The following is a 25,300-nucleotide window of genomic DNA, read 5'->3' on the forward strand; positions in this document are numbered from 1 at the left end:
TTGAAACTGTGCACATAACGAGTCCTTGAGGTACGATTAAAACAGTGGTTTTCAAACTTTTTCTTCCCACTCAGATCCCACCTTAAGCAACCCCTTACTAATCACAGAGCATTGATGGTAAAGAGATTACTTAGAGTGGGATGTGAGTGGAAAGAAAAAGGATGAGAACCACTGGAGTAGAACATTTGTGTGTTGCACACGACCCCAGCATCTGCAGATTTTCGTTTCAGCCCATTGGTACAAGTGTCTACCTCACCGTGACTTGGGGAAATATTTTGTCCCTCCTCTCCGGCAACTTTGGTTTCTGGTTTCATTTCTGAAGAGAATGACTAGTTTATTGGTTTTGATAAGCCCTATACGTGGAGTTTCACAAGTGTGAGGGGGATTAGGAGTGGTTTCCCCAGAGACATGAGTGGGATTGAGGTTTTGACAGCCTCCTGCTGGTGATCCTCTCTGCAATCATGAATCATTCGATTCAGAATTCCTTTAGGTCGATCACTAATCTCTCCCTCAAGCTGCATCCACACCATTTCTGAGATTGAGTTTTTCAAAGTAGGTAAAAAGCCCACAGACGTTGGAATCCTAAAATAAGAGCATGAAAACACAGGAAAAATCTCCATTAAGTTGCGAACTTGGCCAACGACTTCATGGGCACCAGCCTTCACTTCATCCGGGACATATACAAGAGGCGGTGTCTTAAGAAAGCCTCTATCCTCAAGGACCCCCAGCACCCAGGCCATGCCCTCTTCACTCTGCTACCATTGGGGAAAAGGTACAGGAGCCTAAAGGTGAGCACTTCCCCTGTGCTATCAGAATTATGAATGGACAGTGAACCACAATTACCCCACTTTATCCTATTTTCTTGCACTATTTATTTATCTTTGAAATTAATTCATAGCGATATTTGCTCTGTAATGCTAGCCTATAACAACAAATTTTGTGACATGCTTAATGACAATATATTATGATTCCGAGATATACAGTAGATCCAACATGTCTGCACCATGTCTCAGTGTTTACACACACGTGCTATCGGTGAGATAGTCAGCGGAGATCAGAAGGGCAGGACTGATGCACCTGCTGTAACAGCTGGTGTTGAGCCAGGAAGAATGGGGAGTGGAGACATGATGCTTCTCCATTGGGTTCTAATACCTACTTTTTCCACCCAATGGCCCCTTACAGCTTTAAATTACCCATAGATCAGGGCCAGTGGCAGTTCTTTTACATGGTGGATTCATGGAGCGGGGCACCCAAGATTGCTGTGCCTATATTCGACATCCCAGATCTTGAGGCTCTGGGGCAGCAGTGGACTGGAGCAGGGAGAACCAACCCTCCACCCACCAGAAGGAGAAGCCTGGAAGAGAACTATACAAAGTTGGTGACAGCTGCATGGGCTCACACCAGGCTATGGGCTGCTGGACACCAGCTTCTGGGAACCAAGTATCAGAGTGGGATTTGTGAGAGTGCTGATGGCAAACAGGGCTCCCAAATGACCCCAAGTGCTTACAGCTTCCTATTACTTTGGGGATGGAGGAGAGGGACTAGGGGGCCTCAAGCTCAGGTTCACCGGTGGACTTTACAGGAAGCCATGTGCTTATGGAGGATACAAGAGGCAGAGGCATCGGAGGAGGTGGTGGGATTCAGGCATTTGATCTCTGAAGGGACTGTTGTTTTGTCTCATTAATGTTGCTGGACGAGTGACACCTCTTTGTGTGTCTTTAAAGGGCAAACAAATGAAGGCATCTTTCATGTATTTTGTAGAGTTGGCAATAAAAGGAAATCTTGAACCTCGTGATTGTATGAGTGAATGAGTTTATTAAGGAACAGCTTCTTCCCATGGGCAGTGAGATTGCTGAATGAATGCTAAATGTGACTCTATTCTTTATTAAGAATATCTATTTTAATATATGTACCTATGTAGAGTGCATATGTATCGTCTGTATGTGTGTTATATCTGTACGTGAGTGGTCTGCACTGTCTGCACCGTGGACCAGAGAAGGCTGTTTTTTCAGGTTGTACTGGTACAACTGGATGAGAAATAAACTTGAACTTGTCATAGATAGAAGCACAATGTACAGATGTAATGAAACTCTGACTTACCACACTTTAACACTGATATAAAACAGCATTATTAACATGCTATAAAGAGAAAAGGGTATATAATATAGATGAAGAGGAGAAAAAAATTATATAAATAGTAAATAGAGTTGCTTATCTCTGAGGGGAATGTTACAAAGGCAAGTTCTCTCAATACCAGGTCACCTTCATGTTTGTACAGAACAGATGAGAATTTGGCATAACCCAAGAATTGGTGTTACAGGAGAAACCAAATCTAAAATTTTGAATTAAAATTATTCTGGAAACACTTGACAGGTTAGACAATATCTATGGAAATAGTTAACGCTTCAGATGGAAGAAATTTTGTCAGAACTGGGAAAGAAAGAAATTTTGCTTTCCTTTCCACCTCTCAGTTTGAAACTCAAGTCCATGATGTGACAAACGGTCTTGGACCTGAGACATAGACACTGTTTATCTTTCCACCGATGCTGCCTGACCTGCTGAGTGTTTCTTGCATCTTCTTTTGCATTGCATTGTTTACACTGTTTTGTTTTTATGCTCTGACTGAAGTCCTCAGGTGATTAAGAAGAACGATAGGAGATTTGATAGAGGTATATAAAATTTTGATGGGTATAGATAGTGTAAATGCAAGCAGGCTTTTTTCCACTGAGGTGAGATAAAAACCAGAGGATGTGGGTTAATGGTCAAACGAGAAAAGTTTAAAGGATACTTTAAAAAACAAATTAGATATACAGCATGTTAACAGGCCCTTCTGGCCCATGAGTCTGTGCTGGCCAATTACAACTCTCGGAACGTTTTGAAGGGTGGGAGGAAACTGGAGCACCTAGAGGAAACCCACGCAGATACAGAGAGAAAGTACAAACTCCATACAGACAGCATCTGATCTGGACCTGTAACGGCGCTGCATAGACCGCTTGCCGCCCTTCTTCACGCAGAGAGTCGTGAGTGTGGAATGAGCTGCCAGCTGAATTGGTAAACGCGGGCTCAATTTCAACATTTAAGAAAAATTTTGGACAGGCTCATGGATAGGAGGGGTATGGAGAATATGATCCAGGTGTAGGTCAGTGGGACTAGGCAGCAAAAGAGTTTGGTACAGACTAGATGGGCCAAAGGGCCTGTTTCTGTGCTACAGTGCTCTATGGTTCTATGTTCTAAAGTTTTTCAGTTAGTCAAAAATTGCATAATTTTTCACTGAAGCAGTCAGGATGTAGAGGTCTGACCAACTATTGATATGGCTTTGGAATGATATGGGAAGCAGCAGATCTAAGAAGTAGCTATTTCTCACTGTTGGAAAGCAAAAATGGCCCAGTGCAACAAACTTCTCCATGGTTGATTTGGCCCATCTTTTCTGATGGGGAAGCCCAAGTTATTTCCTTGTAAAAAGGAGGATTTTCTTGCTTTACCCAGTTGAAATTATAAATTGATTTATTTGGTGAAGAGAAGAAACATGGATGGAAAGTACTTTCCCCGTGATTTACTCCCACCCACTCTGTATTGTTCTCAATTGAGGGCATTTTCATGTGACCAAAAGAAAATCATTATGCCAAGATGGTTTAAAAAAAATACCTTTCCCTGCAGTGTAACTTAAATGTTGAAATAGATCCTGGTAGTGAGCTAAAAGTGCAACGTTGGAGAAACTCAGCAGGTCAAACAGGGCACTTTATATAGCAAAGATAAAGATACATAACCAATGTTTCAGGCTTCATCAAACTATGTGACAAGATAGAGGTGGTGGGGCAGGGCAGGGGACAATGAGTAGATGACCACACCACAAAGAACTGAGCTGAGATGGGTTAATAGTCAGCCTTATCTTTACTTACCCTGTTAGTACTTCTCTGGGATATAGAATGAAGTTAATTCTTATTATTGCAGATGGGAGAAGACAGAGAGAGGTAGTGGATGATTGCTTCTCAGACTGGAGGCCTGTGACTAGTGGTGTGCCTCAGGGATCTGTGCTGGGACATTTGTTGTTTGTTGTCTGTATCAATTATCTGGATGAGAATGTAGAAAATTGGATCAGCAAGTTTGCTGATAACATTAAGATTGAAGGCATTGTGGGCAGCGAGGAAAGTTTTCAAAGCTTACAGAGGGATCTATAAAATGGGCCAGAAGGTGGAAAATGGAATTTAATGCAGATAAGTGTTGCATTTTGGAAGGACAAACCAAGGTAGGACATACACAGTAAATGATAGGTACTGTCATGAGGAGTGCGGAGAAACAAAGGGATCTGGGAATTCAGACACAGCTTCCTTGAAAGTCGTGTCATAGCTAGATAAGGTTGTAAAGAAAGCTTTTTGGCATCTTGGCCTTCATAAATCAAAATATTGAGTACAGGAATTGGGATGTTATGGTGAGGCTGTATAAGACATTGGTAAGGTCAAATTTGGAGTATTGTGTGCAGTTCTGGTCACCAAACTACAGGAAGGATATCAGTAAGATTGAAGGAGTGTAGAGAAGATTTATTAGGATGTTGCCATATCTTCAGAATTGAATTACAGGGAAAGATTAAACTAGTTAGGACTCTATTCCTTGGAGCATAGAAGAATGAGGGGAGATTTGATAGAGGTTTGCAAAATTATGAGAGGTATAGACAGATTAAATGCAAGTAGGCTCTTTCCACTTAGATTAGGAGTTAAATACAAGAGGACATGGCTTTAGGGTGAAAGGGGAAAGGTTTAGGGGGAAAATTAGGGGAAACCTTTTCACTCAGAGAGTGATGTAGTGTGGAACGAGCTGCCATATGACGTGGTAAATGTGGGCTCATTCTTTTTTTAATTTTTAAAAATTTTTCACACTATGAACCATATTAACCAAAATACACACAAACATTTCCCTCTTGAATATACACAGTGTCATTTTCTCCCCTTTTCTCCCCTCCCTTCCCTCCCTCCTTCCCACCCCCCTCCCTACCCACTAAATGTTCAACATATACAATCCAATAAACCCATTAAACAATGTCATCACACAATGAAAATAAACAACAAAATTGTGTCATCTACTTTGACATACTGGGTCAGTTCATTTCGTCGTCTTCTCATTCTATCATTTTAGGTGGTGGAGGTCCGCGGTAGGGCCTCTCTGTTGTGTTCCATGTACAGTTCCCAAATTTGTTCGAATACTGTGACTTTATTTTTTAAATTATATGTTATTTTTTCCAATGGAAACATTTATTCATTTCTATGTACCTTTGCTGTATTCTCAGGCTCTCTTCTGATTTCCAGGTTGACATAATACATTTTTTTGCTACAGCTAAGGCTATCATAATAAATCTTTTTTGTGCTTCATCCAAATCGAGGCCAAATTCTTTACTTCTTATATTACTTAGAAGAAAGATCTCTGGATTTTTTGGTATGTTGCTTTTTGTGATTTTATTTAATACCTGGTTTAGATCTTCCCAAAACTTTTCCACATTCTCACATGCCCAAATTGCACGTACTGTTGTTCCCGTTTCCTTCTTACAGCGAAAACATCTGTCTGATACTGTTGGGTCCCATTTATTTAACTTTTGGGGCTCACTCTTAAATTTTAAAAATAAACTGGCTAGATACGTGGATGGGAGAGGTTTGGAGAGTTATGGAATGGCAGGTCATTGGGACGAGTGGAAGGAAATTTTCAGCACAGGCTAGAAGGGCCAAATGGCCTGTTTTCTGTGCTGTAGTGTTTTATGGTTCTAGGTTTCTATGGTTCTCCATTGTTCAGAATGACAGTCCTCATTTTCCTTGACCTTGGAGTTGGATCTACACCACTAATGTAGAAATAAATTATTTTGTTTCCAGTCCTTCTCAATATTATTTTGTATTTTCTGACCCTTGGTCATAGGTCCCTGGCACCGTTTCAAAGGAAAGGAAAGTACTTTCTCCCAGCCTAGCCACATCACTAAAACAGATTATCTGTTCATTCTTCATTTGCTGTTTGATGTAGTTGCACAATCTTGGTGTGTCTTTTGTTCAGAAAACATTGTGGTAATTGTGAGGTTTTTCATTGTCCGAGTGTTATCTAGGGTTCTAGGTAAATACAAAACGTCTTTCCTCCATTTTCTTTCAGCCTATTTCCTGCTGTTATCAGACACTTAACAACACCTCTCATTTCTAAAAGATGATCCCCTTGCACGGTTTTTAGTTGTATTTTGCTTCATACTTTGTAACATGACACCCTGAACTCTTTGACTTACTTTAGCACCACACCCTGAACTCTGACTTACTGTAACATTTCATCCTACACCAGTGGTTCTCAACCTTTCCACTCACATACCACTTGAAGTAATCCCTTTGCCATCAGTGCTCTGTGATTAGTAAGGGACACTCTTACCTCTCTCTGAATGCAAACGTTCCCTCTAATGTTCCCCCTAAATTTTTCACCTTTCACCTTTAATCCATGCCCTCCAGATCTTGTCTTACCCAACTTCAGTGGAGAAACCTGTTTGCATGTATTCTGTCCATACCATCATAATTTTCCATACCTCTATCAAATCTCCCCCCATTCTTCTACACTCCAGCAAATAAAGTCCGAACCTGTTCAACTTTTCCCTGTAACTCGTTTCCTTGTAGAACTAGTTCCTAACTTAAATTGTGAAAAATCTGGTTGTAATTTTTAGTCTATGCTCTTCAATGGAAGTAGTTTATTTCAGTTCACTTTAATATCTCAAAGACATGAATTGAATAATCTATTATCATTTTAAATTCCAAGGAACATTTAGCATCATTTTTTTGTGCAAATCCTGCTCATAATTTAACTTTTGGATGAGCTATCTTCTTGGGTTAACCAGATGATTATACCCTCTAAGGCCAGAAATTTGCTAAACGTCTCCAGAAATTATCGGTCAGCTTTTGCTTTGTTGAGCCTTTACTGGTTTTAAATGAATGCTGGATGCTTTCTTTAGTGGGGAACAATAAACATTTTTGTGAGGCGACCACATTAATTATTGTCCCTTGATATTAAATGTTAAGCTGTAACAGGGTCTTGGCTTTCCAATACTCCCAATGTAGAGGATATTTTGTGCTGGCAGGAATTGTAATTGTGACAGTTTTTACTACTAAATGGCATATTCCCAGAGTAAACTACTGACATTGATGGATGTGATTGAGTAAGATCACGTCTTAGAAACAAAGAACTTTGCAGTGAGGGGTTTATGCAGGCTGTGTTCATCAGGCAAGCTTGAGTGTAGCCCCACAAAAGATTTATAACACCTTTGTTGAATCCTATAAAGTAACATTTGGATTGAGTTCATTGATTAAGATTATGGAGAACTGACATCCGTTTACAAGAAATGATTTTCTGGTTTAAGCAAGACTTTATTCATTTTTGCAATCAGTATGTCTAGAGGAAATACCGCAGGAAGGAAAACACATTCTGCTTTTACAGAAGTGACTTTCTGCAGACTTGTGTGGTTCTTTTTTTTTGTATTTCACAATTGTCATAAGTGTGAACATTTATCTATCTGGGAACACGCAGTGTCTCCAACAATAAAGCTACAATCAAAGCTGCACAACAGAACTAGAACCCTTGTGACTTAAGATGAAGAACAGATAGCCTTTTTTGCACCTGTGAGCTCCTCTTGGTAAAGGGGTTGCTTTGCTAAGGGCACATTGCAACTTGGCACTCAGTTATCAGAGTGATTTTTTTTAACCTATTGGTCCCTGGGCCATTGAGCACGCAAATGTAATGAGTCGTCCATCACCCCGATGACTTCTGCTGACATGGCAGCTCCAAGCTGATTGAAGTAAAAGACGAAAGTCTGCAGACCTGTGGTTGAAGTAAAAACACAAAGCTGGAGAAACTCAGCAGACCAAGCAGTGACCTTTATGTGGCAATAATTGAAAGTAGTCAGGTTAATAAACTGAAATGAGGGCATTAGAGGCTGGATTTCATACTCAAATGATGGTACAATCTTACAGTTGTTATTTTGGACATTTAAGTGATCGCAGAGACTTAGTGCAGAGATGAATTGCAAATAAAAAATGTCTACTTTCATATTACAATATCCTATGTTAATTTTGGAGTCTGTATAACAGTTGGTTTATGTATTATTAACACATGAAAACCAAATAATTACTTATTCATTTCTCAGGTGTTCATATTGATCCAGCAAGTAGAGAGAATTTTGAGTGAAAGATGGAGTTAAAGATAAAGAAATAGGGTGCAGTCTTGAATTTGGATCGGGCAGTGAAGTTTGGTAAGGTTATGTAAGGCTGCACCTGGACAGGAAATGCTGCAAGACAACAGTTAGGACACATTATAGAACCAATAAGGAGAATTCCAGAGCCTAATAGTTGATTTATTCATATAGAAATTAGGACTTATGTTGTGCTTTGTAACCCCTGTTTAGTTGTTTTTTATACATTGTAGCCTGGCTTAATAGCTATTTTTCTTTAGCTGACTGGACTGCATGAATAAATGAGTCTTGTGCTCTCTGCTGCTTCCGCCAGCTGGTCCATTCATTGCACAAGCCATCATTTCCACAGGGTGGGAGTGAGATTACATTCTGCTCATCTGCTGAAGATAAAGCCTGACCACAAATGAGTGATGTTGTTCAGTTGAAGGGTGGGTGGTTTTAACTGCTTGTTGATACAAATCACCAAGTGTGAATGTAGACTCACATCACTTGGACTTTAGTGCTTTTGAACATTGACTGGGAGGTCAAACTCAGAGCTTATTTCAAAGAATAAGTGTCATGTACTTTCCATTCTTCCTGCAGATCCACCACCATTTGTTTTAGATACATCAGTCAGGGAGGAAAATTGTCATCTTGCTACAATAATCAGTTAAATCAGCTTGACACAAGGACTGGACAATTGGTCCATTTTTACAGAAGAGACAATGGGGGAAGAGGTGTGAATGAACCAGGGGGAATCATGGTGGATGTGGGTTGGGGTTCAAGTAAGTAGGAAGAAGTGAAGGTGATATGTGGGAAGGGAAGGAAGGGATACATTACAGAACAAGGACAGAATTGGAGTGAAAGAGGAGGATGGAGTGGTTAGTGTGGGAAGATGTGACAGAGAAAGGGGACACAAAAGAAGGGTAAGGGAGCCAGTGGGTGGAGGGAGAGTAGTAGAGGAAAGTGAGCCTTATGGAGAAGAGAGAATTAATCCACTATTGGATGTGTTAACCAAGATAATGTTGTTACGTACACATTAAGTTTCTAGGAATTGAACATAGGACAGTAAAAGCCCTTCATCCCTTGATGTGGTGCCAATCCTAAAAAAAAATACGAATCCCTCCCTACCCTGTAACCCTCTATATTTCTTTCATCCATTTGTCTGTCTAAGAGTCTCTTAAATACCCCCAATGTTTCAGCTTCCACCACCAGCTACTGCAAGGCATTCCAGGCACCCGCAACTCTCTGTGTAAAAAAACTTACTTCTGTTGTCTCCCCTAAATGTCCCTCCCTTCACTTTGTACATGTGTCCTCTGGTGTTTGCTGATCCTGCCCTGGGAAACAGGAGCTGGCTGTCTATCCTATCTATGCCTCTCATAATTTTATAGACCTCTATCAAGTCTCCTCTCAACCTTCTACGCCCTAAAGTGAAAAGTCACAGCTTTGCTAACCTTGCTTCATAAGACACGTTTCCCAATCCATGCAACATCCTGTTAAATCTCCTCTGGACCCTCTCCATAGCTTCCACATCCTTCTTATAATGAGGTGACCAGAACTGAACACAATACTCTAAGTGTGGTCTCGCCAAAAATTTGTAGAATTGTAACATGTCTTCTCTGTTCCTGAACTCAATACCCCTATTAATGAAGCCCAGCATCCCATAGGCCTTCTTAACTATCCTATCAACCTTGCAGCAACCTTGAGGGATGTATGGATTTGGACCCCAAGGTCCCTCTGTTCATCCACACTCTTAAGTAATCGACCTTTAACCCTGTACTCAGCCTTTTGGTTTGGTCTTCCAAAATGTATCACCTCACACTTATCCAGATTGAAATTAATTTTCCAAACTCTGCATCCTGTCTATATCCTCTTGTAACCTTCGACAACCTTCAGCTCCACCAACAACTCCTCCAACTTTCGTGTCCACAAACTTACTGACCCATCCATTGCCTCTTATCCAGGTCGTTTATAAAAAGAGCAGGGGTCCCAGAACAGAGCCCTGCAGTTCCTCCACTAGTCACCAACCTCCAGGCAGAAGACTCTCTGTCCTCTACGACTCTCTTCTTTTTACCTACAAGCCAATTACTTATCCATACAACCAAGGTTCCACTGATTCCATGACTCATGACTTTCTGGGTGAGTCTCTCATGGGGGACCTTATCAAATGCCTTGCTAAAATCTATGTACACCACATCTACTGACCTACCCTCATCAATACTTTTTGTTACCTCCTCAAAAAACTCAATTCGACATGTGATGCACAACCTTCCCTTCACAAAGCCATGCTGACTATCCTTGAGTAGACTGTTCTAGCAAGGCATTTGATAAAAGTTGGCTAGTGTTCCCAGTCTATGCTTGTGTATTATTCAGGCAACCCAACACAGGTCATGCAATTGCTGTATATACTTGTGTAAAAGTCAATGTCATATAAAGGTTGACCCCTTATTTTTGCCCCCAAAATTTGGAATTTTCCATATATCTCAAGTAAAAGTCGACCCTAGTCTCTCACATCGGCCCCAGCCACTCGCCCATTGGAGCTCCCAACACCTCAAACACAGACTCTTGTCTCCGCCCTGGCTGCCCACCCATCAGAGACTTTCTGTTTAGTTGTGCAAACTCCGTGTTATTATTTTAACTCCTGTGTTTTTGTTCTTCATGCATTTAGAGATCATTTGGACTTGCTACTGATACAGTACTTAAATTCCAGTGTGATTTTCAGCCCCTCAAAAGTAATATCCAGGTAATAGTCGACCTCCAAAATTTAACATTGCAAAATATGACTTTTACATAAATTTCTTTCTTTGGCTTGGCTTCGCGGACGAAGATTTATGGAGGGATATGTCCACGTCTGCTGCAGGCTCGTTGGTGACTGACAATTCCGATGCAGGAGAGGCAGGCACAGTTGCAGTGGTTGCAAGGGAAAATTGGTTGGTTGGGGTTGGGTGTTGGGTTTTTCCTCCTTTGTCTTTTGTCAGTGAGGTGGGCTCTGCGGTCTTCTTCAAAGGAGGTTGCTGCCTGCCGAACTGTGAGGCGCCAAGATGCACAGTTGGAGGCGATATCAGCCCACTGGCGGTGGTCAATGTGGCAGGCACCAAGAGATTTCTTTAAGCAGTCCTTGTACCTCTTCTTTGGTGCACCTCTGTCTCGGTGGCCAGTGGACAACTCGCCATAGAACACAATCTTGAGAAGGCAATGGTCCTCCATTCTGGAGACGTGACCCACCCAGCACAGTTGGGTCTTCAGCAGCATGGATTCGATGCTTGCGGACTCTGCCAGCTCGAGTACTTCGATGTTGGTGATGAAGTCATTCCAATGAGTGTTGAGGATGGAGCGGAGACAGCGCTGATGGAAGTGTTCTAGGAATCGTAGGTGATGCCGGTAGAAGATCCATGATTCAGAGCCAAACAGGTGCGTGGGTATGATAACGGCTCTGTAGACGCTGATCTTTGTGTGTTTCTTCTTGGTAAGGTCAACAAAGGTGATGTAGAGTCCTTTGTTTTGTTCTCTGCACTTTTCTTGGAGCTCTCTGAGGGCAAAGACCATGTCAGTAGTTCCTCTGTTTGTGCGAAAGCCACACTGTGATTCTGGGAGGACATTTTCGGCGACACTAGGTATTAGTCTATTAAGGAGAATCCTAGCAAAGATTTTGCCTGCAATGGAGAGCAGCGTGATTCCCCTGTAGTTTGAGCAGTCTGATTTCTCACCTTTGTTTTTGTATAGGGTGATGATGATGGCATCATGAAGGTCCTCAGGCAGCTTTTCTTGGTCCCATAAATATATGGGCACATAAATATATATGGAATAAAACACAAACAAATAAATAGAAAAATAAATATGACAATAGAAGAATATTGCAGGCTATGGAGAACATATGAAAACATCGTGCAGGGAATAGTGAAAAATATCGCTGTGAAAGACAGGGCAAAGGCTTCATCCTTTGTCAGTGTGAGATCCACTCAAGAATCTGGTGAATACCTGTACCTTGAGTTCTATATAACTTTAATGAGAACAAAGGAATCCCCGAATGGCATGTATCAGTTGCCATAATACTTTGTACTAGCAAGATCTGCTATTATTTGCCTAGAAGGTTCTGGAAGCAGCATCTGATATTAGTCCAAGAGAAGAATTAGGATTCCTACAACCTGTACAATTTTATATCAATGACACTGCTGTCTCTTCTCTTTCTCCATTTTATGGAAAGTGTAAAAAATGGAAGTGTTCTTCCCTCTAAATCCTGCAGGATTCGATCTGTTTGCAGATATAATCAGTGGAACGTGTCCTTGCTGATTTAGGATTGTTGATGGAAGTCATAGGAACTAACTGTAAGACACAGCATACCTTGGTCTACTAACAGTATGGTTCAGTAGCTGTATCTAAGCAGAGCACTTCTGTCAATTACCAAACAATTGAAAGTGTTTGCTTTCCCTTTGTGGATTGTCCAGAATTGCTTGGATTTGCAGATCTAATATACTTTGTATGGGTTATTTGGGAGACACATGACATGATGCCCTTCAAAAGATAGCCTGCTGGTGGAACTCAACCAGTCAGGTCACATCAAAGGGGAGACCATCAAGTTTGTCAATTCAAAAGGACTTTGATCTCCCTCAGAGATGTATACGTATATTTAGTCCTTAAATAATCTCAGGGATTTCACTGAGTTTTTTTCAATAAGTGTTACATCAAAGAATAAAGTTACGGGGTCAATAATACTGAAGAAATTTCTGTAAAGCATTGGAAAATCTCTAGAGAAAGAGAAGAGAGGATAGAAAAATTTAATGGAAAATGAAAAAAGCCCCCACATTGTGTGGAAAATAATTTGTACAATATAGAAATAGATGGAAGAGTCATGTTTAAGAGGCTCTAGTTAGATATAGAGGGATATGGATCATGTGCAGGAAGCCGAGTTTTACTTTTACTTTGGCCTCATGTTTGGCAAGATATTCTATTTAAATTGCATCAATAGTCAAAGCGATGGTGGGATGAAGGAGTGAAGGCAAAGGAAAGATGCAAAACAAATATTTTGCATTGGGATTTAGTGGCAATGAAGATATGGATAATTTGGAATGGTTGATGCAATTTGGACCCCAATTTTGTAAACTTCTATAATGTGTGAATTATAAGGATGAATTGGAATGGTAGCAATTGTGGAGGGAGGGAGGGGGTAAGAGAAAGGTAAAGAGAAAGAGAGAAGATGGAGAGAGAGAGAGATATGATGGTTCAAATATTCAGTGTCATAAATTAATTCACTGAACAGAAACATACTCTTTGTTAATGGCAGTCTCTTCTGAGCGCTTGGGCTATGAGTACTAATTATGCAAGTGTCTCATTCATGGCCACTTCTTAAGGCGGAAGGGATGTGTAAAGTGATTAATAAGAATGATTCTCGTGCTGACAGGTTGTTCCATGAGAAATAGTTGAATGATATTGGCCTTTTCTAACCAACATTGAAGTACAAAACATTCTGAGGGGGATTTATAGCTTTGATGTTGAGAATTTGTCATTTCAGGCTGGAGAATCTGGAGGAATTGGGCAGAGTCCGAGGACAGAGGATTGGTCATTTGAAACAGAGATGAGGAGGTCTTATTTCACACAGATAGTTGTTAATGCTCAATTAATTAAAAAAAAATTAGGGTTACAGCCTGTTCCACCCAAATACACAAATTAATCCCCATACATCATAGGAATGTGGGAGGAAATGCGAGCACATGGAGGAAACCCACTTGGACATGGAGAAAATATATAAACTCCTGACGGACAGTGCTGGATTCGAACTGGCGCTGTAATAGTGTTATACTAGTTGCTGTGCTAACTGTGCTGCCCTTCGTTTTTTGGAATTCTCAGCCCAAGGGGACACTCTGTCTTTCAACATATTTGAGACTTAAACAGATATTTGGACACCGAGAGCCTTTCAAAGGTATGAGGGTCGGATGGGATAATGACTAAGGAAAAGAATAAGGTTTCAAGTAAGCTCACGAACTTGATGACTTTCTTTGTTTTTGTAACCTTTAATTTTTATTTCTGAAAATTCTCTCTGACTTATTAAATTTCTTTTCAGGACTGTTTAATTAAAAGATTGTAAAATTACTGGCCAATTCTGATGTTTCCATTAATAAAGTCTCATTTGCCTACTCTTGATTACTTTTGGTTGGCAGACACTGACATTAAGACTGTTTTCCAGGCATATTAAATTGCGTAATGGTTGCTTAGCAAAAACCACTTCTCCAAAGTAAAAAGTTCTCCATTCAAAGAATTCTGGATGCCACATATTTTCTAGAAATGAATGTTTTTTGTTATCACTTACATTATTGATAACAAGGCCAAGCATCTGCACAGACAGAGATCCAATTATAAATAGAATCAATGAAAAAGCAGAATTTGTATATTTTTACATAGAACAGTGAGCATTACAACATAGTACAGGCCCTTTAGCCCAAGATGTTGTGATGACCCATACATACCTACTAAAAAAACCAAAACCCTCCCAATCTCATATCCCTCTATTTTTCTTTATCCATGCACCTATCTAAGAGACTCTTAAATGCCTCTTTTGTTCCAGTCTCTACTACCATCCCTGGCAATGCATTCCAGGCACCTACGACTCTGTGTAAAAAAACTTACCCCTGATACCTACCAAAACTTTCCTTCCTTCACTTTGTACAGATATCCTCTGGTGTTTGCTTGTCCCACCCTGGGAAAAAGGTGCTGACCGACTACCTTATCTTACCTATGCCTCTCATAATCTTGTAGACCTCTATTAAGTCATCTCTCACCCAAAGACTCTACTAACCTTGCCTCATAAGACATATTTTCCAATCTAGGCAACATTCTGGTAAATCTCATCTGCACCCTCTTCATGGCTTCCACATCCTTCCTGTAATGAGGAACACAAAATAATTCCAATTCCATGATTTTTATCCTTATGACTAATGCTCTAACATTCCTCCAGGGCTATCTACATGCCCAGTCCATGACCTTTATAACATGTGGCTAATTTTTGTGTTAAGGAATTAGAGTAAATGCAAAGGAAGTAACGGAAGGGAATGTCTTTTCTTTTCACACATGTCTATCTTCAAGATCTTGAGTGAGATGATGATGTGCTTTTCAAAAGCAACTTAGAAATTTTTTAAAAAAATGTTGGAAAGACCACAAATCAGGGTGCAATTGTGGAAGGAGAAAGAAAGCTAATATTGAAAGTCACTGCTTATTCATTGAAATAGGTCAAGAGATCACAAGCTCCTCCTATGCCTTTTAGCTGAATTCTATGGGGCGGACAGGAATCCTCTCTTTTGGGGGTTGGTAAGTTAACCATGAGTATCTTATCATTAAGTTGCTTTTTTAAAATATAAACTATACAATAATCTGCGGATACATGAGCGAGTGGGAGCTGGATTAGTCTTAGAGTCTTCTGGTGGAAAATTTTCTTTGTATTATTCATTGTGCCAGAGATTGTCATGTCTGAAAGTAGGTTAGACATGAGGATCTGGGAAAGGAATGTACTGTCTTGAGTCTTTTGTGAGTGAAGGGAATGAAGAGCAAGGAATATGATGGAAGTGCAAAGACCATGTAAGAAATACAAGGGCTGCGTTTTCAGCGAGTGCAGGGTGGCAGCTATTATTGACCATAATGTTCACTAACTTGTCTTGGAAATGATCAGGTCAACTTCGTGCAAAAGCTGAAACTGCTGTGAAACGGTGACCTCATTGCCATTTCTGTGCAGTTGGTTGTCCATCTGATGATTGACTCTCTGTTCAAGCAAGTTGGATTCAGTCTGTTAAAATATCAATATTACCACATCATGAGTTTGACAAGGTTCTAACATTTGGTACCATTTCAGTGTAAAACTAATAAATTCCCCAGCCTAAATATAACATATGTAATTCAAATCTTAAGTTATATTTCCAACCAGCCCACAGAAAAACTAAGACACAAAACACACAAGACTCACAAAACTTCGATCTCAACTGAAGCAAAGATCATAAACAAAATTCAGTTTGTTTGGTAAACTGAAGCCAAAAGATCTTTGAGAGAGAGAGAGAGAGCACAAAATTTGAAGTTGTCTTTTTGTTTTGCTTGCAGAAAGAGGAACAATGGCTTGGTCCCGACCTTCTGGCTTCCTTCAGAATCTTCATCTCTTTTAAAATGCCCAACATTCTAAACTGTCCTTCAGACCATGACTCATGCTCTGGGCCTCCTTCCCTCCACTCCACAGCACCCCCAGAGGTGGCTTATCACCCAAGTTCAGAAATTTTTAGATCATTTTCTGCACATGCGCAGTCCGTCTCCCACTCTCTCAGTAGTCCACCTTTACCTTGGCTCTCTAAGGCAAACTGTCACTTTTTAACATAAAACCACGCAACACATAGGTCAATACACAACACAGAACTCTGTAACATCTCCCCTATTAAAAAAAATTGGTCCACAAGAACAGATTTTTAACAATTAATGGAAATATTACATAAATAAAATAAAATAAACACTCCATTTTTTTTACAGTAAGTATGTGATTAGATTCTTATCTACCCAGATTAACATCTTGACAAACAATCTGCTATTACATTATCCATCCCCTTTATGTGTGTAATAATTAAATCATACTCTTGTAATAGTAAGCTCCAATTCAATAACCGTCTGTCCTTATTTTTCAATTTAGACAGAAAAACTAATGGATTATGATCAGAATATATTATTAACGCTTTTTAAGCAGTACAAATATACACATGAAAATGTTGCAACGCTAAAACAAGCACTAATAACTCCTTCTTAATGGTTGAATAATTTCATTGATGGACGTTAAACTTTTTCAAGAAGTACAAAATAGGATGTCTACTCCATCACCATCCTTCTTCTGTAACAGTACAGCACCAACTGCTTCGTCACTGGCGTCCACAGCTAAAGAGAATGGCTTTTCAAAGTTAGGGGGACACAAGAACAGGCTGATGGTATAAAAAATGGCCTTTAACTTCAGAAAAGCTTCCTGGCATGCATTTAACTAGATAAATTTTTCTTTCTTTCCAAGTAGTTTTGTTAATGGGAGTGCAATTTCTGCAAAGTTTTTACAAAATCTATGATAGTAGCCAATCATGCCTAGAAATCTTCGAAGAGCTTTCTTATTACCGGGTATAGGGAACGCAGTGATAACCAATACTTTTGCTCCAACCGGTGCCACCTGTCCCTGTCCTATCACATAACCCAGATAAATTACAGTGGCATGTCCAAACTCACTCTTGCGCAAATTCACTGAGGTGTGCTTTCACCAGTCTCTGAAATAAATGCTCTAATTCAAGCATGTATTCTTCCCATGTATCTGTGCTAATTACTAAATCATCAATATAGGCTCCTGGGTGCTCTAAACCCTGAATTACTGCATTAATCATTCTCTGAAATGTGCCAGGTGCATTTTTCATCCTGAAAGACATAATATTATACTCATACTATCCCGAAGGTGTAACAAATGGAGAAATCTTCCTGCCTTTCTCTGTCAAAGGAACACACCAGTATCTTTTTAAGAAATCAATCTTTGTAAGAAACTTAGCCTTCCCCACCTTATCTATACAATCATCTATTCTGGGAATAGGGAACACATCAGTCTTTGTCACCATGTTTACCTTTCAATAATCTGTACAAAACCTAATTGAGCCATCTGGCTTAGGCACCAGAACACAGGGTGAACTCCAAATTGAACTTGATTTTTGGATGATGTCATTTTTGAGCATGTAATCCACCTCTTGATCCAACAATCTGCTCTTTTCCTGATTAATTCGGTAAGGATGCTGCTTAATAGGCTTAGCATCACTGACCTCCACATCATAACCAGCCACAGTAGTTCTTCTTGGAACATCTGAGAATATATACTTAAATTTCATAAGTAATATCTTCATTTCTTCCCTTTCTGATTTAGTCAAATGGATTAACTTGGTGTCTAGGTTTTGCAAAACTATAGAAATTTCCATCCTGTGCTTAGCACTTTCTGTGCTCCATGACCTTCCCTGAAACTTATCTCCTCCTTACTTTCTTCTATAACTAGCACCTTGGTTGGAATCGTAGTCTCCTCCTCAGTCATTTTCTCAAAGTAAGGTTTAAGCATGTTCACGTGACAGACCTGTGTCTCTCTTCGATGATCAGGTGTCTCAATGACATAACTGACCTGGTTAATTTTTGATTTCACCTTTTATGGTCCAGAAAACTGAGATCTCAAAGGGTTTCACTGCATTGGAAACAAAACCAATACTTTGTCGCCAGGTTTAATATCCCTAATTTTTGCTTTTTGATCATACCGAATTTTTATTTTTCCCTGAGCAGTTTTTAAAATTTTCCTTGCCATCTCACAAGCCTGATGTAATCTGTTTTTAAATTTGAAAACATAATCCAACACATTTGATTGTATATCATTATGTATCCACTGTTCCTTCAACAATAGTAATGGACCCCTGACTTCATGACCAAACACCAACTCAAATGGACTAAAGCCAAGAGACTCCTGAGTTGCCTCTCTAATAGCAAACAATAACAAATGGATTTGTTCATCCCACTCCTTTTTATTTTCCACACAATAAGCCCTCATCATATTTTTCACAGATAAATGGAACCTTTTCAAGGCCCCTTGACCTTCAGGATGATAGGCAGATGACACAATTTGATGAGCTCCCAATTCATACACCACCTGTTGAAATATTCCAGACATGAAATTACTCCCTTGGTCCAATTGAATTTCCCTTGGTAGACCGAACAGTATGAAAAATTTTAGCATAGCCTTCACAATCGTCTTTGCTTTAATGTTTCTCAGGGGAATAGCCTCTGGAAACCTTGAAGCTGTGCACTTGAATGTTAACAAATATTCATTTCCCGCTTTGTTTTTTGGTAATGGGCCAACACAATCCACTATCGCTTTTGAGAAGGGCTCCCCGAAAGCAGGGATGGGTTGTAAAGGTGCCACTGGTGGTTCTTCATTAGGCTTGCCCACCAGTTGACAAGTGTGACAGATTCTACAAAAGTTCACAACATCCATTCTTAATTTTGGCCAATAAAATGGTTTCCTTTTCTACCATTTTCTTATCTCCAAGATGACCTCCTAAAGGTGTACTATGAGCCAACTTTAATATTTAATTCCTGTATGTTTTGGGAATTACAACTTGCTTTATTATTGCCCAGTTTTCACTGGCAGGTATCACTTGTGGTCTCCACTTTTTCATCAATATTCCATCTTGAACAAAGTAACCTACTGGCATAGTTTCAATTTCCTGTTTAGACAGAATCTTATCTTTTATCCCAGCAAGATCAGGATCAAACTTTTATCTGGCTATTAATTCTTCTCTTTACAACAGCAAAGCTGCATCCTTAGGTTTGTCCTCAATGCTTGCCTCCACTACAGGATCATCACAGACTTTCTCTACCTCTACCTTTTCTCTAGACATGGCTCTAGTAATGGCACACGCAGGGTAGATTTCCAAATCCTTTTTGGACTCATAAACCAATGGCTTACTTGTGAGTTTCACCGCAGGTATGACTTTACCCTCTGCTAAACCATTTCCTAACAAAAGAGAAACTCCATCCACCGGCAGACTTGATCTTATCCCTATTGTAACTGGGCCATTAACTAAGTCTGATTTCATCACTATTCTATGCAAAGGTATAGGCTCTGCTTCACCACCGATGCCTTTAATTAAATTCACATCTCCAGTATCGGTCTCCTCACCATAATTCAAAACGTTGCTTAATACAAGCGATTGGGCTGCTCCAGTATCTCGTAGGATTTTAACTGGCACTTGATTGGATCCTTCTTTAACCGAAATGAAACCTTCAGTCATGAATGCTTTAAAAATATCCCTAACTTTCTCACTCTGAACACAGGCAGTTGGTACTACCCCTTTCTCTTTCTTCCCTTTCAGTTCAGGACAATTTGCTATTATGTGCCCTGGCTTCTTACAATAGTGGCAAATAACACTTGAAAATTTTTCCTTCACCCATTTCTCTTCCTCTCTTCCTTTAACCTCACTTCTAGATTTTCTTCCTACTCTACTTGGATTATCAGCAGTATTCCTTTGAAAGGTTTTCACTGGTGTCCACTTAGGTGTGTGGGTTAAAGCATATTCCTCTGCAAATTTAGCCAATTCTTGTCAAGTTTTTATATTTTTCTCTGCCAAGTACATTTGAATATTGCTAGGAACACAATTTTTAATCTCCTCAATCAGAATGATTTCCTTCAATAAATCAAAGTTATTTTCTACTTTCATTGCGGCACACCACCGAACAAAACATACAACCTTCCAATAAGCAAAATCCAGGTAAGATTGGGTTTTTGCTTTTTTTAAACTCCTGAACTTTTGTCTAAAAGCCTCTTGGACTAGTTCATAAGATTGGAGTATAACCTGCTTTACAAATTCGTAATCAGCTGCTTATTGTACAGTGAGACACAAATACACCTGTCAGGCTTTCCCTTTAAGAACACTTTGTAGGACGAGTGACCACTGGTCTGGTGGCCATTTTAAATTTACAGCTACTTTCTCAAAATGCTGAACATACTGGTCTATTTCAGCTTCCACAAATGAAGGAAGTAACCTCACTTCTCTACTGACTAGAAACCTCTCCTCCTGACCTGCACATGGATTTTGGGCTTCTCCTTTTCCTTGGGTTAGGGTCTGCCTCAATTTAGCTAGTTCTAGCTCATGCTTCCATTCTTTCTCTCTCTCCTCCCTTGCGGCCCATTCCTCCATTTCTGTCTGCCTTGCTGCTTCCCGTTCGGCTTTCCTTTCTGCCTCTCTTTTTTCCTCTAACTCTCGTTTTCTCAAAGCCAACTTTACTTCCTCTGAAGTTTTCTCCTTTGCAAACTGTTCAAATGCAGCTTCTTCAAATACCCCCTTTCCTACATAGAGCTTAACAATCTTTTGGGCAATTTCCTTTATTTTCTTCCCAGTTCTTACTGTAATAAGTTTTAACTTGCCAACTATAACCATCAGTTCTGACTTTTTAGCCATTTTTAAATTAACCACTGAAGGGTTCGCTATGAACTGGTCAATATTTATAGTTGCTGGTTTTTCAGCTGGTGATTTATACACTCATCGTTTATTTTTAATTTCAAGCTGGAGGTTGTCAAACTCAGACAACTGATAACTAAGCACAAGTCAATCGCCTAAAGCTTCCAAATTGGTTTGATCCTGGACGATGCCCCAAAATTATGTTTCAAGATCAAACCAGCAACCACAAAGAAGAGATCAGACAGGGGTAAAGATGAACAATTACTTTATTAACAAAAAATCCACCTTTAAACTTTAATTCAAAATCCCCCCTTTTATAACAATGCCCACTGGTTACTATGCAAATTTCTATAACAGTGTAAAACTAATAAATTCCCCAGCCTAAATATAACATATGTAATTAAAGTCTGTTATATTTCCAACATACAAAACTTCGATCTTAACCGAAGCAAAGATCATAAACAAAATTCAGTTTGTTTGGTAAACTGAAGCCAAAAGATCTTTGAGAGAGTGAGAGAGAGGGAGCACAAAATTCGTAATTGTCTTGTGTTGCTTGCAGAGAGAGGAACCACTGGCTTGGTCCTGATCCTTCTGGCTGCCTTCAGAATGTTCATCCTTTTTGAAATCCCAACATTCTAAACTGTTCTTCAGACCATGACTTATACTCTGGGCCTTCTTCCATTCCACAGCACCCCCAGTGGTGGTTTATCGTTCAAGTTCAGAAATTTTTAGATCAATTTTTGCACATGTTCAGTCCGTCTCCCACTCTCTCACCAGTCCACCTTCACCTTGGCTCTCTTAGGCAAACTGTCACTTTTTAACATAAAACCACACAACACATAGGTCAAATCACAACACAGAACTCTGTAACACCTGCATCTCGTTTCCTGTTGCAAACAACTCCCTTCAGTCAGAATCAGAATTTATTGTCATGAACATGTCATAACTAAGTCTTAATTTTGGCCAATAAAATGGTTTCCTTTTCTACCATTTTCTTATCTCCAAGATGACCTCCTAAAGGTTTTATGGCAGCATCACAGGTGAAAAATTGTTATAAATTACATTTAAAAAAACATGATTTCAACAGCACAATCCTGACAAACACTCTCACCATGTACTTCCAGCTGGATATTTGCTGGTGTCTTTTTATTTTCTCTTAAATATTTATTTATTCCCATTTTCTTCATTAAAGTTAAGCAAAGACTCTATTCTTCTTTTCTATGGAACAGCATTGTATACTTAAACCATACATTATGTCATAGATTATAAATAATGGTGAAGCAAATGCATAGCTATGACATTTCATTTTTTGAAGAACATTTCACCAGCTGAGATTCCAAAAGCCCACTCATTGGATGGAAACCTCCGTATTGACATTAGAGATCAGGGATGAGTTCGGGAGGATGTATGTCATTCAGCGGCAGTACTAAAATCCTTATTTATCCAGCACATTCCAAAAACTCCTAATATCACAAAGCATTTGAGAGATAAACAATATATCTGAAGTGTGTTTAGGATGGTAGGAAACACAGCAAAGCAATTCTTGTAAATGACTCCAAGTGGTTATTGCTATGTTTGTTTTAATGATAACAGATTAAAAACAACCCCTCAAACAACAGTCAAGGTGCCACAGTGGTGGCAATGGTGTAAATATGTTAACAATGTGCAGTGAAACTCAAAAATCTCTGTCCATGGTCTCATCCACTGCCAAAATAAACCACCTCAAAGTGGAGGGACAACTCCTCACATTCTGTCTGGGCACCCTCCAAACAGATGACATTAACATTGACTACTCCGCTTTCAGTTAGTCCACCCCATCTATCCCTATTTCTCCTTTCCTCTTGCTCTCTTCGTTTTTCCTTCTGTCTCCTTTCCCCTAGATCTGCACTCACAGAGCCAAACCACCCTTCTATCCAACTCCGATTACCACCATTATGACAGTTGATCTGTAGTCTTCCCCCTGCCCTTTCTTCCCTTCTTCCCAGCCTTTTAATTCTGGCACCTGCCTGCATTTTATTGTACCTTGAAGAAGGACTCAGGGGCGCAATGTTGGTTGTATATATTTACCTCTTGTGGACAGTGAGAGACCTGCTGAGTTCCTCCAGAATTTCTATGTTTTGTAACAATCTCCAGTGATGGGAATGATACAAAATTAAGGGAGAGAAGAGACTTTGAACCGTTTACCTTTAGTATATAATTTATTGTGAATAAAGTCTATTTTTTGTTATAAAAACAATGCTCCACAATGCTCTGTCTCTTTAAGTAGATCCAATAAATCTTCTACGTTTTTCTGGGCGAGAGATAGAATTGATTTATGGAAGGTGCAACCAAACAAAGACCTTCTTTGGGCAGAGTGATATGATAACTTTATAGGTGCTGATCATTGCAGTTTCTGATAGGAAAAAGTGTCTTGTCCAATCTGAGCATCTCAGTGCCAATCCAGTCTCCCCTCATATCTAAAGCATTCCATCCCAGGAAAAATCCTGGAGAAATTCCTCTCATGGTCTCCAGTGTAATCATGTCCTTCTGACAGAGTGGTGATCTAGACTGTCCATTATGCTTCATTGTAGTTTAACCAATATTTTATCAAGTGTATCAAGACCTGCCTATTTTTTAAACTTAATGGCCCAACGAATGAAGGCAAAATCCTGCATGTTTCCTTCAACACCCTTGTGCTGCCATCTTTGTGGATCGATAACTTACTACCTCTCAACTATCAGACTCTAGAACAATAGGGGATAACTACACTCATTTAGAGACACATTTAAGATTCATATGCTCATTATTTATGACATCTTTATATATACATGTGCATTTGCACAGTTTTAGATGAGTACTGTTTACAGTTCTTTTTTCTTTGGCTTGGCTTCGCGGACGAAGATTTATGGAGGGGGTAAATGTCCACGTCAGCTGCAGGCTCGTTTGTGGCTGACAAGTCCGATGCGGGACAGGCAGACACGGTTGCAGCGGTTGCAGGGGAAAATTGGTGGGTTGGGGTTGGGGGTTGGGTTTTTCCTCCTTTGCCTTTTGTCAGTGAGGTGGGCTCTGCGGTCTTCTTCAAAGGAGGTTGCTGCCCGCCAAACTGTGAGGCGCCAAGATGCACGGTTTGAGGCGATATCAGCCCACTGGCGGTGGTCAATGTGGCAGGCACCAAGAGATTTCTTTAGGTTTACAGTTACCAGTACAGAAATAGTTGAGCCCACCCACAGAAAAAAGAATCTCAGGTTGCATGTGATGCCATGGATGTCCTCTGACTATATATTTTAGCTTTGAACTTGAACAAAGCAATTTTGAGAAGGGAACCATGATTTTTGGATCTCATTGTGAATTTCTCTGGCAGATGTTTACATAGAATCCCAGTGTTTTACAGATGTTAAGTGTAAGGTACATTCTCTAATTTGCTGCAATGAGCACATGAACAATAGCTTGGAACTCGTCCTGCGAAGAATTTCATGTATAAGTATCAATTGCTCACTGCACATCAATCATTGAAATTGTCCTTGGTTCTGAAGTGGACGTGAAATAGTTTGTACAGTTTGCCCTGCATGTAAGCTCCATTCCAGGGTATTATTGCAGTGAGAAATATTGAAATAAAATGTTCGGGCAATGACACAGTCTTGCTTGACACCAGTCTGCAAAAGATTGGGTCTTTTGTTCAGAGTGCAGCAAATGTAGAGATAGAGACAACCTTCTGTGGGCAGCTAAATATTGAAGAGGTTGCCCCACCTACAGTCTCTCTTCATTAATCATGTAGCTCTTCAGCAACTTGGAGGAGATAGTTAAGGAGGGTCCTGGTGATGGCGAATAGCAGGGTGACACCACAATCAGACTTGTCTTCTTTCTTGTTCTTGGTCAATATTATGGCATTCCTGAGATAACATAACATAACATAACAATTACAGCACAGAAACAGGCCATTAGGCCCTTCTAGTCCACACCGAACCAAACACCCCTTTCTAGTCCCACCTCCCTGCACAATGCCCATAACCCTCCATCTTCTTCTCATCCATATACCTGTCCAACCTTTTCTTAAATAATACAATTGACTCCAACGCCACTATTTCTCCCGGAAGCTCATTCCACACGGCTACCATTCTCTGAGTAAAGAAGTTCCCCCTCATGTTACCTCTAAACCTCTGCCCCTTAATTCTTAACT

The 25,300-nt window shown here is 39.9% G+C and overlaps 1 protein-coding gene and 1 long non-coding RNA gene across 4 annotated transcripts in view; one reads left to right on the top strand and one right to left on the bottom strand.

The window, feature by feature from the left end:
* Positions 1–25,300, top strand: part of dusp22a (dual specificity phosphatase 22a) — an 81,998-nt gene that overhangs the window by 40,716 nt on the left and 15,982 nt on the right. For 2 of the 3 annotated variants that reach the window (XM_069902132.1, XM_069902131.1), the window contains one exon: positions 10,839–10,913. The exons of the other annotated variant lie outside the window; for it this stretch is intronic. In XM_069902132.1, the coding sequence (XP_069758233.1) occupies positions 10,839–10,913 (75 nt within the window). The remainder of the gene's footprint in view (positions 1–10,838; positions 10,914–25,300) is intronic. 3 annotated transcript variants of the gene reach the window in all.
* Positions 7,412–16,231, bottom strand: LOC138745062 (uncharacterized). The gene is made up of 3 exons (XR_011345980.1): positions 16,119–16,231; positions 15,809–15,941; positions 7,412–7,821 (listed from the first exon to the last, which is right to left on the bottom strand). It is a non-coding gene; the product is annotated as an uncharacterized lncRNA (long non-coding RNA).

The sequence above is a fragment of the Narcine bancroftii genome, chromosome 10 (assembly GCF_036971445.1).
Source record: "Narcine bancroftii isolate sNarBan1 chromosome 10, sNarBan1.hap1, whole genome shotgun sequence".
In the NCBI taxonomy this organism is placed as follows: Eukaryota; Metazoa; Chordata; class Chondrichthyes; order Torpediniformes; family Narcinidae; genus Narcine; species Narcine bancroftii.